Source organism: Aquila chrysaetos, chromosome 4, assembly GCF_900496995.4.
Source record: "Aquila chrysaetos chrysaetos chromosome 4, bAquChr1.4, whole genome shotgun sequence".
In the NCBI taxonomy this organism is placed as follows: Eukaryota; Metazoa; Chordata; class Aves; order Accipitriformes; family Accipitridae; genus Aquila; species Aquila chrysaetos.
In genome coordinates, this window is record NC_044007.1 from 46260407 (window position 1) to 46277649 (window position 17243).

A 17243-nucleotide genomic window follows, 5' to 3' on the forward strand; every position below is an offset into this window, starting at 1 on the left:
CATCCATTTTGGTGGAAGAAATCAGAGAGTACATGAGCGTTACAATGCATGTAGGGGGAAGTGATCATCCATGGGAGGATGCACAGCACGGAAGCAAAGACGTTGCTGATGACCATGAGGTATCATTGCCCTCCATGTTCTATCCCAGCCATGTCCACAGCCAGGGAAAAGAAATTCGTTACCTACAGCTTTCCTCCTCAAATCCTCCATGTCTTCTGTTTCTACTGTCATTTACATTATAAAGTAACCTCTGGCAAAGAAGATGGAGCAGCAAAACACAAGTGATGATGTGTCTAATCTCTTCATCATGTCAAAGAACCACTTCATTGCCCCACAATGGCCCTACACCAGTACATCGTAACATATGTGGATGTGAAAAAATAGCTCTTTTTTCAGTTTTGGTCTCACAGAAATTAGGCAGAAGCATAACTCTATCTTTTCCCACTGGAGGAGGATCTGGAGCCACAGACTAGAGCAGCCAAGGCAAGAGAGAGCCAGGGGACCTCCCAACAACTCCTCAATATGCATTTACAGCCTCACGCAGTGTCTGGCAGAAACTTCCTGGGAAGGAAGGCAGTGGTCCTATCCTCAGGTCTCTCTGAAGAATGAATTCCACCTAGCCAGGAGGGCATGCCATTTAGAGCATGACATTTATAGCTCTCAGCAGACTCTGGGCTAACACATTCATAACAGCCCAGCTCCCTTCCTGCAGTCGCTGGGGGAGACAGCGGTGGCATTTCAGCTGCAGTGCAAAAGAATAGCTTGTTTTATTCTGATGTGCAAGTATCATCATTACTGTGGGAGAAATGAAGGGGGGAAGCAAGTGCCTCAACCCTCTGCATTGCACACAGTAAGTCAATCACCCCCATCAATGCTGTTCATCAAGTTCATCAGCCACACGTTCCTCAAACTGAATTCTGCAAGGGTTTCCCAGGCATGCACAGAGCTCTGCCTATGGCAAAGTGTCAAAAGTATTACTCCAAGGAGATCTTTGTTTTGGAAACTTGCTTCTCAGCTACAGTTTGCTTCCTCTTTAACAATTTTAAAGCCAAGGAGTTTTCTTTAGTAGTTGCTTTTGGTTTTAGTCTCTACTGCTTACTCAACTGGGGAAGATAACAGCTTCAGATTTAGGTCACCCATGTAAAAACGTGTTTGGTGATCTCATCTTGATCCCCAGTGGGTAACCATCCAGATCACAAAGAGTAGGAGAAAAATCTGGCCCCACTAGGGAGATCTGGAAGATTTGGGGGGGGTTGTTTATTTGTGGTTTTTTAATAAAATTGGAATATCTGGGTGTTTGCTACAGGCCAGCACTGAGGTGCATTTGTAGGCCCATGCAAGTTCCAGCCAACATTGCTTGGCTACAATTCTTGCTTTTGTAAGAACTGACATTGACCTTTTCTCTTCAAAGGGTCAGAATCACTCGTATGTATTACAAAACATAACAACACTTTGTCCTTGTACAGCAACTCTCATCACTACAGTTTCCAAGTGTGGGCAGGTACTGAATAACTTTTACATTTGGTCCAAATTTACAGTGTTTCATCCATGCTTATTTCATGAGAAGAAATGTTACAGAAAAACACATAAATGAGAAACAGTATTAAAAAATTATAAGCTGCTGCTGCCTTCATGCAAGCTTAGCAGATTGTTTGCTTCTTTCCCTTCATTAGCCTGTTGCCCCCTTCTTTTTAACCTAATAACAACATTTTTGTACTAGAAAACAAAACAAAACAAAACAACCACGTTTGAGAATCAATAATAATGGTCAAGGCAACTCTCAAGGAAAACACCATGGCAATTACTTTTTGCATCTTCCCCAAGCCACCTTTTTTAAAATATGCCAGGCAAGCCACATTTCCTCCACTTTAACATTATTGATGTACTAGATGGAAAAATAACTTATCATTCTTCTGCCTGTGGTCATGTCACCTCCACATGGGATTACATTGGATCTCATAAGGTTGGAGATTGAACAGCATCCTTCTCCTTTAAGAAGTTCACAGCATTTCTCATCTTGGTCTTAACAGTTACGTGCTGCAAGAGTGTAATTTTATGAGTAACATGGAAAACCCGAATCCTAACTGCTTATGGTTATGAATTCACTAATTCCATGACACATCACATTTTTGGAGGCTTGTTTCAGAGGATGGTTGCAGAGCATTCCCTTTCTGGTGTTGGTGAGAACAGCAGAACAGCAAAGTCACCCGTGGTCCCCGCTGGGGACAAGGCACCCAGAACTCATCACACAAATACTCAGGCCACTGGACATGCACTGGGGCAAGAAGGGGTGTCATCAGAGCACTCCAGAATGCAATGCTTGCTCCCAGACAACATCTCTATATGGGTTTCAGTGGAGTGAGCAACTGACTGGCCAAAAAAGCCATTTGCTACTTCTTTGTCAACCATTTAAAACATTCATTATCTTGGTTTTACTCAAAACAGTCTAACAACAGCTCATTTATGCTGAAAGTGGCAGGGAAACGAACTTTTTCATTCATCCCTTTTAAAAGGCTCTAACAAAATGTACCATAAAAGATCTCTGGGGATTAAGCAAACCACAAGCCTACCAGAGTTGTCAGGTAGCATCAGCTTTTCTCTAAAGGTGCCTCTCTTTGGGATGTGCTAGTGATCAGCCTTCCATCCCCCCTTTTTGCTTGCTCCCACAACACTTTGCTCTGCATTACAAAGCACAAGGGTATTTACATAAAGTCAGCATACTCCTCAGCAGCCTGGGATGCTCACTGCAAGGTGATTTGTTGAATTAATAAGGAAATGATGAGACTATAAATTGAATTTAAAAGGAACTTCGGCTGTATCAGTTGTTAGTGTGCTTTCTAGTTTTATTGCTGTAGACAGCTGAGCAGTAAAAAAGCACACCAGTTTGTGCTATATAATATCTTCAGATTGGTGCACAATGCAGAGTATCACTCAGAAACTTGGGGTTTAGTGCCTTAGCACATTTCTTATTAATAATGTTTATGATAGCGTCACCATGAGGGAACAAGTATACATATCGTATGCAAGTATATGATACTGCACTTATTGATGTCATTACTCCTGCAGGCCACTGTGACCCAAACAATTTCCACTGTACAGTTCTCATTCCAAGCAGATATTTCTCTTCCTAAAAGCTTCATACAAACTGTTTCACTTGTCAATGAAGCAAATTCACAATTTTAGTAAATATTCACACCCTTGCCATCTTCATGCTCCAAAAGGGCAGCTGACCACATTGCTATGAGGTAAGTTCATGTGATCCAGTTGCCAGTGGTTCATCCTTGAAAATTTGTTATAAAGCAGGCAAGCAGACAAGTCCTAACCAAATTTCCACTGATGGTGGACGGATAATATTTTTCCCCATCCAAATCAACAGAAGAACATGCTTTTATCCTCGTTTGCTCACAGATAGCTCCCAAATGCCACACAGTTAAGGCGTCAAACCAGAAGTGGATAAAAAAAAATTCTCTACAAGAAAAGATGTAGAATACTATGGTCATTCATTCAAAAGACACCACACAAATTATGAAAGATTATGATATTACGATACAAAACTGGCCATGTGTTTGTATTACAGTTATTGGAAGCATAATTCAAAGGGCTTTGCTGTGTGAAGTCCTATGCAGTAGGAGTTGCATATGCATCTTCTCCTTTCCTCTAGGATACTCCAGGTGGAAATTAAGCCACTGCCTCTGCCACTGCTGAACCACCACTCAAAGGACAGGCTTAAGAGACCTTCCTGAAGGGATGAATTCAGTCTTGTAGCCGTATGAAATACAGTATCATAAGCACTTCATTTATCAGGAGATTTTATATGCTTTTGAGAGTCCCTCATATGGCAAGGATTCCTTTAGTCTAATTCTTGTTTACCCTAGCATGTTATTTCCAGTGACTTTGTTGCTTATCTCGTCTGTGATATGATTTATGTTAACTCATTTCCTGTAAAAGCATACACTAATAAAATGAAAAAAATTGTGAAGAAAGAGCGGGCCAGCTTTGAATTGGCATGGGACATTTCATGAGTAACTAGATTCAAATCCTTTTATATTACTGTTTCAGTGAACCTTTAAGGCTCTGAAGGGCAATATGCCCTTTTTCTGCAGTTCCTGTAAGATCGTTTCATTGGTGCTGTTTCCATAAATCCCTGATGCAATAGATAACCTTGTACTAGAAAGGACCTAGGTCCTTTCTTTAAAGGACACCTGCTCTTCATGCTAAAGAAAGTAGGAACAAGTTCCATATCCATCCCAAATAATCTTTACAAACAGATGCTTAAAGAGAAAAATTCTGATAAATGGCCAGAAACATCACATGACATCAATTTGATAGCATTTTTACCTTTTAATAGTTCCCTGGAACACCTCTGCATGGTCTGGCTTGGGCCTGCAAACCACTGGGAATCCACCATGGCTTGTACTTGCAAGAAGCCGAGCCAAGGAGGCAATGTTTTCCTTCAGGTGAAGGACTCTGACGCCAGGCTCCATGACGTCCCTGGCAGAGAACAATTCCAGGTTCAACCTGAAAGACACAAAGCAGACAGCCAAAAGATTATTTAGTAAACAGGAAATGAGGCATACTGTACCATGTTAGCGTTTGACAAGTTTATAATGTGTTAGTAAATTACTTCAAGATGGAAATCAATCTGCTTTATTTGCACATGTAAAAAAAAATTAATTACCCAATAAAACTGCTTATCAAGCATTGCCTTTCTTTGTGCGAGATACATGATAAATTCAACCATATGCATGACATGGTCATCCTAGACAGGATATCATAACACTCATTTATCAATTTGCATGACTTTTCACATTAAAAAAATATTTTTAATCTGAGCTGAAATCCTCTGGAATTCTGGCTGATATCAAATAGTTTAAAGTTAAGCACTTTGGAGAAATTCAGGCTTGCACTTATCATTGCAATAGGGTTTTTTGCAGCAGTAGCAGCTAGAAAGATAGCCCCTTCAAAGATAGCTTACAAATCATATATGGATTTTCCAGTATTTTCTAACACTTTTCAGGTTCTAGGCAAAGTTGCAGGAAATATGAACATACAAAATTGAAAAACAGGTGTACCCACTATTTCTGACAGTAGGGTGAAATGAAAAATGAAGATACTTTCTGCAAAATTCAGGAGTAATTTCTATGGAATTACAGTAGGCCAGATTCTCACAACTGAAGCCAATGAACTGTTCTAGTTTTGAGCTTGTTTTATATTATCTATTTTCAAAAAATACATTAATTATTCTGACTATCATCTGGACACACCATAAGCCAGAATCTCCTGTTCAGACACAGGCTGACACAAACCACAGACAGAGACAACTGAAGCATAAATTTGCCCACATCCTGTTTTACCAATGTACCTTTCATCCCTGTGGTAAAAGCAACTCTTTCCATATGCTGTTAATTATTGTCCTCCCTCCTGAGAGACACAAGGTTATTTTTGTTCATCAGTTACCCTGACTGCTTGTGATGTGACCACCTGCCTAAGAGTAACTGAACTGAGAAGACAATGCACTTCATACATGGCACCTACACAGCTGCGAAACAAGTTTATTCTTCTTCTAAACTGGGATAGATTTAAATGAATCCTGAAAAAGAACAGTCTTATATGCGTTGAATCACGTCATACCCACCCCCAGTTATATGAAACAGACTGTAGGCAATGAAAATTTGGAACACCATCTTATGACAGATCCATGTTTCAAGGGACCAGAACACAAACTTACGGAAAAATGAACCTGTCTGAACCACATTTTGCTTCCGAGTTAAAATGAGCGGTAGTTTACCTTGCAAATCAAAATGGCTGAGTGCAGAATTTAGTATCAACTACTGAAAACAGAACCTAAAAAACCCGAAGAGATGGATTTTTTCATTCTTAATCTCACTGAGTGCTACCAGTTGATGCAGTACAACTGATGGAACTCAGTGGGAACCACAGATGCTGCTCAGGATGAGCTGCTGTCAGAACTGTGCCGCTGTGGCTGTTTGTTGCGTAAAAAACTCCACCAGAGGAATTTTATTTTTCCTAAATGAGTAGATTCCTGTTCATCTTCTGTCTTTTTTCCATCTCCATAGGCCAGATAAAAATCTGTATTTGCCTGCCTTAAGCTTTGTCAAGAAATATTATACACTGTATTACTATTAAAAGTACTGTACCTAGCAAAGTGGACACAATGTGAAAACATGATTAATGATAATAGCTACTTCCTGAATTACACGAAATATGTGCAAACCCCAAATGATTTTTTAAATAAGAGCAATGTGAATACTGTTGCATTCCAGCAGTTTCTAGAGCGTATTTCTTAGCCGTACGTAAGTTTTCCGTTGTCACAACTTCACAGTTTTGCTCTGTTGCACAGAAAGCAAATGTTACACATTACTGCAGAAGTCCATGAAACATCCTTAGGTTTTGTCAAATCAGCCATTTGTATAAAAGCAAGGGATAACTCGTTATACACTTCTGTGATCTTGGCTTTGTCTGTATTGTCTACATCAACTATATGCCTTTCATTATCATCGGCCAGCTTTTTCAGATGTAAGAACATACTAAGGAGTAGCACTGATTCACTGCTCATTGTCAGTGACATTTCTTTCAATGAGTCTTCTGTCTGTTGCTCTAAAGAATAACCTTGCTTTGGCGGTGGAGGAGACAAGCAGGCAAAAGACTGTTACAAGGCCAAGGCATCTTTAAATAGAATTGGCTAAAGAAAGCCTTTACCAATAAATTAAAATAAAAACAAGCCAAACTGGAGTTGCAGCTATAGGATTGTAAGAATCAAGGATCATTCAGGTCAGAAGGGACCTCAGCAGTTCTCTAGTCCAACCTCCTGCTGAAGGTAGACTCAGCCACGAGCTCAAACCATGCGCTTGGGCCTTTCTCCAGTCAGGTCCTAAAAACCTCCAGGCTGCGCAACCACCCTGGGCAGCCTGTGCCACTACCCCACTGTCCTCATGGTGAAAAGGTATTTCCTCATATCCATCTCAACCTCTGAAACATCTCTTGTTTCAACTTGTGCCTGTTGTTTCTTGTCCACCATGCACCATTGTGAAGACCATGGCTCCATCTTCTCAATGATCTCCAACAGTTACAGGGGGAGGGGAGGCACCCTCTTAGGTGCCTTGAAAGTCTCCTCATCTCCAGGCTGAACAAGCCCCAGTCCAGCAGCCTCACAGTGCAAGCGGCCCAGCCCTGACCATCCCGGTTTGGCAGCATCTGCAATTCTGTTGAAAGTACACTCCGTTGTCTCCTCTGAGTCATTTATGGAAAAGTTAAACAGGCCAGGTCGAGGGACAGACCCTGCAGTGCTCCACTTGTTAGGCCTGCAGGCAGTGTATGATCCATTAACCACCACCCTCTAAGGCCAACCACCCAACCATTTACTGCACCATCTGGTTGTTCAGCCTCTAAACTGTAACATCTTACCTTGGATACAAGAACATGATGCAAGACAGTGTCAAAAGCCTTGCTAAAGTCAAGGTAAATAACATCTACTGCTCTCCCCTCATCCACACACCCATTCATTTCTGCATAGAAGGCAATCAGGTCAGTCAGGCATGGATTACCTTTGGTCAATCCATGCTGACTCTTCCTGATAACCACCTTCTCTTTCATGTGCCCAGAAATCTGTTCCAAGAGGACTCACTTTCATGATTTTCCCAGTGACTGAAGTGAGACTGACTGACCTGTAGCTTTCTAGGATGAACTTTCGGTCTTTTTTGAACACAGGCACAATACTTGTCATTCTGCTATCACTGGGGATCTCCCCCAGTCTCCACAACCTTTTAAAGATGAAAGACAGCAGTCTTGCAAAGACATCAGCCAGTGCTCTCTGCATCCTTAGATGCAACCTATCTGGTCTCATAGACTACTATTGCTCAAGTTTTCACAAGTAATCCCTCAATCAGTCCTTAGCTACTGCTAGTAGTTCTCCTTGAATCCTTACACTAAATTCAGAGATCTAGGAGTCCTTGTTGGTAGACAGTGAAGCAGACAAGGCATTGAGTGTCTTACATATGGCTGCTGTCACTAAATCATGTGTCCAGAGCACTAAACCTGTTCTGCAGTTGCAGATCTGGAAGTGGAGAAGGAGCCGTTTTCTTACTGCCAGGAATCCCAGGTCCCTAGCCTTCCCCATCGTGGCAGTCTCCATTTGCCACCCACAACCTACCATGGTCTCCTGGTGCCTCTCCTTCTGTGTGGCTGGGAGTTCAGGCTGTTGTTAAATGGGTGCTTAACATGCCTTTACCAAATCAGCCTTCCGAGCAGCAGCCAAGATCCAAAGATGGCAAAGGAAACTCACAGAAGAGCCAGAAGGAGAGTACAAACAGTGAACAGGAGCCTAAAAACCATCCCAGGCACCTACATGCACACTGACCTCCAACAGCCATGCCAGCTGCCCAGGCCGTGCTTGCAGCCCTCCAGGTAGTCGTGCTGCCCACGGGCCAGTTAGACAGCAAATGTATGCCGTGCCCAGGCATCAGCCCCTGCGGGCAGGGTCCCTACCGTCGGTGGGTCCCTTCTCCTGCACAACTACGAGCCTGCCCAGATGCCTCCCGAGAACACTTTGCTTAGCTGGTGAGTGCCACTGCTGCTGCATGCTTGCGTTTACGCAACAAAGCCCTCGGTTTCACAATGCAATTTCAAGCAAGGACATTTCATTAACCATTTTGAGAATGCCTTTTTATACGGAATAACAAGAGGTACTTACATTTGGATTTTATCAAGTAGATTTTTTCTTACATGATTAGACTTACCTCAAGGAGAGACAGAGAGCTGTAGCCACACTACTAAAATAGATCTCACGTAAATTTTTCTTTTATAGGACATGTGAGAACATTTTCTCCAAAAATGTAATTCACTATAGTAGCGTAATGTATTACAGTATTAAGGCTATTTCACCAAAGTTATGATATCCAAGTTTCAGGTTCCTTTCAAGAGCACATGCATAAGAGTGGATATAACATGGCATGAAGACAATCTATCTGCCTTATGACCTAAATAAAACAGTCATTTGGTAGGAAGCCAATATGCCTGAATGGTAAACTGTCTCGAAATGATTCATGGAAATGTAGTTCGGGCCCTGTTGCTATTAAATCCAATGGAAGTTTTCCCACTGAAATAAATTGTTAAGGATCTAACCATAACAGATCTAATCATAACATGGAGGTTTCCTTAGGCAACACGCAGTACAAGAGAACTTTACTTCAAATAGGATTTACTCTATATTTTATGCAAGTTTCAAATTATTGAAAGGACTTAAAGGGGGGGGAGAGAAGCATAATCCTAACTCAAACACACTCCAAGGACCAAGGTGCATGAGAACACAGGCAGTGCTTCTTGCTTGGATTTATTCACACATGTGCCCTCGTCTTTTTTAGCTGTCGCTCCCATCCTCCTCTTTCTGCACTGAGAATGTTTATCCATTGACTCGCCACAGGGCGTCCAGCTCAGGACAGCCCTAGGTTTTATTTGGGCTTCTTGTAAACCATTGTTTTATTGCCCTGACTGGCCACTGCATCTTGTATAAGTAGTTCTCAGGAGGTTGTTTTGAGGTTTGCTTAATGCTTGTGGTGATTTTTAGTCTGAGCATAGCCAGGACTCCAAACAATTGAGAGGCCAGGCTGGTTAGCTTAGGGGAACATCATCAGGTTGGAGGTCATCAAAATTACTTACCTGTGCTATAAACATTGGCAAGTATTAGAGCTATTCAGCTCTAGTTTCTACTATTCACGCATCTTCTGAGACTAGGGCATTCTGGTTTTTTAAAATACACTTCATTTGGCCAGAAAAACTGAACAGATTTATTTTGTAATTTTCATTCTAGTACAGAATGAGCCACACTGCTATGAGGACCCGTAGCTGCTACTACATTATAAATACAGTTTATTTATATTAGCTTTCTTTCGCTCTATCATCTTTAAAGAAATCCCACTGTGAATAAACTCACAACATTGCAGGAAATTGCTTACATTTAAATACAAATTCTTTTTTTTTTTCTTAAAGTTCTAAAAAAAAGATTTCTACATACTTGTCACAGGCCCACCAATTTTCTTTTCAACAAGACGTTTGGTAAAAGCAAACTATGAAAAAGCTTATCCAAAAGTTACATGCCAATATTGATCTCACTATATAATAGAAGAGTATATATGTACTACAGAAATGTTAATCATGTGCAGATGACTGAATTCAGTAGTTTTGCAAGTGAATTCTGTGGAAAAAATGGTTCTTTAAGTATGTTCACAAAATACCACTGAGATCAATAAAGGGAAACAAAAAGCTCTATAAAACCTCCTTATGCTGGAAAAGGACATGACTTAAATTAAATTAATTTTAAAATTAATTTGCTCCACTCAGTGCTAACCCCTGAAATAGACACATTCAAACTGATTTAAAGCTAATTAAACCAATAAAATCACTGTGTGCATTGATGTAAGTGCAGGCATGCTAGTGATATGCTTTTGTTTAATTAGATCTATTTAAAATCAGTTTTCAGTGGAACTTTGCATGGCAGACAAGGCCTACGACTCCTTGCTGTCTCTATTTTAGTTGAACACTAAACTGAGTGAGAAATTCTTCTAGTTAAATCAGGAGCCAAAAGTTTGGCAGAGTTCAGTCTCCGTTCAGTATATCTACAAATATTTACATTGACTGTAAGAGGACAAGCTTCCCAGCATCCCCTGGTCCTGGCTCCCTCAATATCCTTAAATGAGGGGACATTTAGCTATTCAGTCTAAAGGCCTTTTGATAGTACAGCACTTACTGTGAAATGTGTTGTTTGGGTTAGCTGAATGTCTCTGTCACTTATTTCCCAGCGAGGATTTGAAAGTTATATATGTTCAGCAACTACTGTATGCTAAAGACAAATGGATTTCCACAAGGTCTCATAATCTGCTGGGAAACTGTCTCTCTCTAATGCTTGAAAAATTGCAGAACAAAAAAGAAACAAAGGAAACAGACAAGAAAGCCTTTGTGTTTTGGAAAAGAGATGGATTGGGGAGTGGGGGGAGAAGGTTGAATGTTTGGGGCTTTTCTGCCAAGAGTTTGCTTTTCTGTTCCTTTATCCCTTATGAAGTTTTTCCCACCAGCACTGTCAGCATAAAATACTACTAAGTTAGAAAAATAGCAGCTCCTACCCACTTTGCATAGATGTAGCTGTTTATACGAGGGCATTTAGCTTTAAAAAAATGAATTAGGTTGTGCATGAGACCTTGGGATAAGCAGGTAAAGGATCATGTGAGTGGATCCACATGCTGGAATTACTCAAACAGCAGCTTAAAAACTACGGCCTCAGCGCACCACACGCGAAACCGTAGATAAAAACATAAAAGCCATGGTTCTTGACTTAGTTTTCACAGTGCAAGTCCAAAAACGAATTTACAGATTGTAACTAGCAGCCTACTTTAGCCAGGTCAGTATGAAGGGGAGTACGGGCATCTAAATATTCAGAGCTACTGACAGTGCCTGCTCACTACTTCCACCTAAACCTGAAGGCATCTGAACACACTTGGCGTTTCTATTCAGAACTGTGCATTTCCCCACGTGATTAGTAGTGTGTGTGGAAACGTCTCAGTCCAAACAAGCAGCTGTCTGGCACGCACCTGCTCTCAGCCCTTACACGTATATCGACAGCACTGCGAGTCCAACACAAGGCACTGCACCATGGCCATTGAAGAGCGGCATCCAACAGACGTGACCTATAGAAGACTACATTTGGTGGAAACGTGAGAGTTCTGAAATGGGTTCTCACCTCAGCCATGGGGGATCTGAACCCTCACCTGGGATCTCCAAGACACGGGGGATGCTGAAGCACGCAGGTCCTCAGGGGGCTGGGAGCAAACACCCTCCCACCGAGGCTGCTCAGCTGAATGGTCAGGAAAGGAGGACCCCTGCAAGCAACGCCTAGCTGGTTCTAGAGACAACACATATGAATGCGTGTAAATGTACACAAAGATCCAAAGATGGATTAGCAATCTTGATGTCTAACGGGCTAACCCTTAACCCTGGTGGACGTACTACTTATTATTACTGTATTCAGAATGGGAATGATTCAGCTATCCTTGTATTTTTCAAATTATTATCTGACCCTGTAGGAATCTTCCCCCCCCCCCCCCCCCCCCAAAAAAGTAAAAGTGTTAAGCTTGTGTTAAATCCATCTGCCCTGGCATTATAATCAGAGGCAAAGAAAGTAATTTCTCAAAATGACCCCAGTACAAGCTATTTAAATTGAAAGTAATGTTTCAAACAAACTTCCACAGGAATAAAGTGAGAGAAGCAAGTAAATTGAGCACTAAAATAAATACCTTGTGATCTTGCTTATAACCAAAGAAACAGGGAAATGCATGTTCTCTGGATAGATCACTGCAGAGCAATTTCCAAGGGAAATTCGCAAAATACTAAGCTGGCTCTTGCAGTTTGAATGCAATGACATGATGAGTTTCTTGTAAACGTATGCCAAAAAACCTAATCCAAACTGGAAAGAAAAGAGGAAAGCTCCTATGAGACAGTTTTTATAAAAGCTTCATTCAGGGCCTCCACCCTCATGTACTGTACCAGCCACCTTAGATTTTCCACTCTGCCTGGTCCAAGAAAGTACCGACTAATATATTAAAAATGTTGGCTTTAAAATCTTTGGGAATGGACAGTGACAGCAATATATGTTTTAATAATCAGACACAGATTATCAGATGACCTTTTAGTCAAAATGAGGTACAGAGATTTAGGTCTAACAGACTACAAAATGAGTAAACTAAGTAAAACGGATGGGAAAAAAATATGAAAAAGATTTCAAATTGCTCGGTCCCTCCAAGAATCAGGCACTTTCTAGTGGAAAAGTGTAGTCAAGTTATTAAAACATAACATTGGGTATCTGGAGATACAGATTATACCCTGTTCCCAGCTCAGTAAATAGAAGGTTTTGACACTTAAAACCATGATTTCAAGCAAAAGTGCTTCTCATTCCAGCTGTACAATCAACTTCCTTGGGAAAGGCATTTAAGCCTTCAAACTTCAGCATTCCCATTTCTAAAACAAATCTAGCCCACTTCTTACACCACAAGCACATTGGGAACCATAATTAATTTTTCGTAAAAATACTGTAAGCTACAACTTTCTACGTATATTCATCATTTTAAAAAAACATTTCTTTAACTAACCCCCCTGCTCTCTAAGTACCATTCACGTGCAGCACATGTTATTTCCTCGGTTATGACTTACGGCAAGGACCCACCACTACCAGTGGAGAATATGCGCGTACTTACATCCCAGTTAAAAATAAGATCATGAATGCTAGTATTACTTATCTACTCTTCCAGAAAATGAGTGATCTCCCTGCACCTGACGGTGTATTTATAATGAAACACAGTCAATATATGCACCCAAAATTCTGGGAATGGATTTTGTGTGTCTGACTTGCTTTCTCTCTCTCCTTCCTTATCCCCAACACCAGGACTCAGCTTCCTTAGGCTTTTTCCATCTGCTGACGCTTTCATCTCCCACTCACCTACTGTCACAACTCCACGTATTGAATGGCAGCAGCTAATAAAACTATGCTCATGGCTTTATGACTTTCCATAAAACTACTCCATTCTGTGCCTTTTTTTTTTGCCTTACTTCTGCTGTGGCTCTGTGTACACTCAGTGTGCTGAAGAACAAGCCTCCCTTGTGATTGCATGAAATAGCATTTAACAGCTTCGCAAAACTGATATTATTTCTAAAATGGGTATTTCATTTCTCAAACATGCTGAAATTCATTGAAGTATTTTGTGCCATCTGTTTCCTCTTTGTAAATAAATAACTCTTTCCATCATGGCAACCACTGTGACAAACTACTAATATTTATGAGGATGTAGCAACACTCACAGGAACAGAAAAAGTGACATATATGTGAACAGCAAAGAGAATCCATTTCAGCTTAAGGTGAACTTGGAAGCAGTCCCCAGTGCCAGAATGAAGATGATATCCTTACATGTTACTCGGGAACACTGAGGTATAACTCTTACATAAAAGGATGTCTGTATTGCCCTATCCAGCAAAGACTCCCAGGGGATTTCAGCCCACTTCGAGTCAGACCCACCATTTCTTGAATGAGTTCAAACAGTTGTTCAATGACATCTTCATGAGATCGGCCACTCTGCCGGCACAGCTGGCTTTCCGGTGAGGTTGGCTGGCTTTAAGTGGAAACTGTCAGTACCTGCCAAATGGTGGCCAGACACCAGAGCAGACTTAACTAATTAGTGGAAAACCCCATCCGATGGCTGGATGCGATTTCTCTGTGTGTGTATGTGTGAGCTCCACCTGCGTGCTACCACATCTGAAGGCTGTGGTGGTACCCATACAGGCAGCCTGTCCTCCCAGGTGAGCCAAAAGGGAGTCAGTCTCCTCCTTGCTGGGCCAGCAGAAGCCGTTTCAAGTTTCCCACAGCTGAAAGTCGCTGTGTGCATGTTTTACGTAAGGGCCTGTAGGAGCCGGAGCGGCTCGCTCGCTGCCCACCAGTGAGCTGTGAAACACAGGTGATTAGTTCCAGATGCTGCTTCAGCGCCTTTCCTTCTGCGGAGAGTGTGCAGAAGTCACCTCTTTCGGTTTCATGGGAGTCCCCAGAAATGGGAAACACACCAAAAGTCGGTGTGGCTTTGTTATCCCTCCCTCAACATCAGACAGGCTGCAGCAGCAACTTAGTGTCTGTGGAAAGACTTCTCCATGAGCTGAAGGGATCTGTGTTACACTTGCTATGGACCTTACAGCTGATTCATGATGGACCTTACAGCAAGAACCAGAAGCTCATATTAAGTTCCCATCCATTGTCACAGCATGCCCAATAGTTGCAGCAAGTTTGCCAACCCGATGACAGTCCCATTCACACTCTAACAGGAACCTTGCTTTGGACAGGTAAGAGAAGCACCTTGTGACAGAAACAAGAGGAACAGGACAGCTGCTTCAAAACTCACTATTTGATCTGCCTGTTCATGCCTCCAAACTTTCTCCCTAAGGTTGTGACCAACTGCACCAAACCAGTCTTTCAAACTTCTTATAAGTTTGTTTCTCTTAAAAAGCTCGCTACAGGAAAGCCATTTTTGTCACCACTTCTGAATTATAATAAAAGCAGATCATGTAGCTGCATCTAATAATTTACAGTACAACATTCACTTGTAAATTCAAAACATTTTCTTCTTAGCATACCATGATCACAATCAGTATATAATCTTGGTAGAACTTGCCATCTACATTTTGCATAGTCAGGGGCAGGGGGAATCCAGCTTTAATTGTTTATGAAAAAAATGGGGCGATAGAGAAGCTGAGCCTGCAGTTTTCAGACATATCAGAAAATATAATTTCTTAGAGCCTGAAAACATTCCAGTGTAAAACTTTTTGGACTCATGGAAAGGTAATTGTGCAAATATACAGGCCCTGTGTAAACATTAAAGTATTTACAAGGTCCTCCAAGGATTTCAGACAGATTGCTGGCTCATCTTCGCTATCCTTGTCATTATATTTTTCTGTATTCGTGCTTCTATTGTACATACTTGGGTATGAGAACTGCGGTAACTACCAATACATTTTGAAGTGCAGTAGGTCAGCAGTGAGCTATTACTCAGCCTCCAGCCTTTTCTATCAAAGGAGGGTGCTGCTGGCTGGGTCTCCACAAGCCCTCCTCTTGGCCAGCTCCATGCTTGCTCCACATCCACTGCTCTGTGTAAGCCTGCAGCTCCTAACCTTGAGGGCACAGCGCTAGCTCCAGCTCTCATACCGGACATTTTAGGAAAGGGAACGGCTAAGGGTAGGAAAGGTTTATTTTAGGTTGGAGGAAGGGTTATATCTGCTGGTATTTATTGTGGCATGGGAAGAGTAATTTGTTTTATTTGTTCAGACTCTGCTCTAAAAATAAACAGTAATGCAACCAGAATCTTGGGCATCTTTATATGGCTTTACCAATCTAAATAAATAAAGTCATTTTGATTCATGCAGTAACTTTAGGTAGTAGCTTCATTAAATAGTCAAAGTTAGAGCACGTCGAAAATCATCTTCTAGAGTTCACAAGAAATTTTGTCTTTTACATAAGGCCTTTTGTTTAAGAATTTGACAATACTTGGTAAAGACAACAGACACTGAAAGCCACAAGAGGTATATAGGCACTATTTTTCCTTCTGTAAATTAGAAGATTGAAAAATAAATTGGTTTGGCCAAAGTAACATAAGGAAATGAGGCAGACTCGAAAAGAGAACAGTCACTCCTCCTTCGTCTCCTGCTTCTCTCCATATAGCCTTCCTCTTCCTGTCCCTCTGAATATTCATATTAATACGATTACACTGTTTGCATGTGACTTTTTCATAACAGACGTTATTCAAATTTGGACAGTGAAATCACTTCATGCTAACTTTGAAATTTTGGGTGAAATTTAACAGTAAAAAAAATCTGACAAAACAGTGTCTCCAGTCACTGAAGCTTAAGCCTGGAAGGGCCCATTAGGTCATTTTTGTAGATCACTCAGTGTCACTGAGTCTCGTTTTTCCCCAAAATCCTGTAAAGAGAGATGATCAGATCTCCTGGAAACTACAAAGCTAAGTAGCCTTGTTTACCACCACCTGTCATAGAGCAAAAAATGCATCAATAATGTAAGTATTGGGGTTAATATACAGCAGTAACTCTGACCAGCTGGAAGTTCACCTTCCATTCATGTTCAGATTAAGACAACCTTCTTCACACAGATTCATGTGCACCAAGTCTTCACCTTTTTTTTTAGGAGCAGTTCTGGATAATTTGGAGCCAAGCACAGCCTGAAGGCTTGAGCACAGTGAAGCAAGCTAGTATCAGCCTCTTGCCAGTTTAAAAGGATTGCAAAAGGAGACAGGCTAGACTTTCCTACAGAGATCTGCGGTGCAGGGGCAGGGCGGAGCAATAAGTCCTTTCACCCATCCCACACAGGCACCACCAACCCCACGTTGAAAACAAAGCAAGGCCGTGCTGCTGTTGTTCCGCACACATAAAGTGACATCTGGCTCTGCCACAGTATTTTTGTCAGGGGGTCAATACCGCCATTTATGGCTTGTATAGTTGCTTCTCAGGTAATGGAATTACACTAAACTCAAAACCCAGCACGGGAGAGTAGGCAAAAAAAAGGGACTAAAAACGGTTCTTTGCCATGTTTGCTTAAGCCTGACAGAGAGGCAACTTAAAGCCCAAATGTAATTTTAATAAATCTCACCCACATCTCAACACCTTCCCTCCATCTTTTCTGTAGCAGCCAG

General features: G+C 41.5%; 1 protein-coding gene across 4 annotated transcripts in view; it reads right to left on the reverse strand.

Moving 5' to 3' along the window:
* LOC115340737 (chloride channel protein C-like) overlaps positions 1-17243 on the reverse strand; it is a 134192-nt gene that overhangs the window by 65551 nt on the left and 51398 nt on the right. For all 4 annotated transcript variants that reach the window (XM_030012720.2, XM_030012721.2, XM_030012719.2 and 1 more), the window contains one exon: positions 4339-4518. In XM_030012720.2, coding sequence (XP_029868580.1) covers positions 4339-4518 — 180 coding nt within the window. The remainder of the gene's footprint in view (positions 1-4338; positions 4519-17243) is intronic.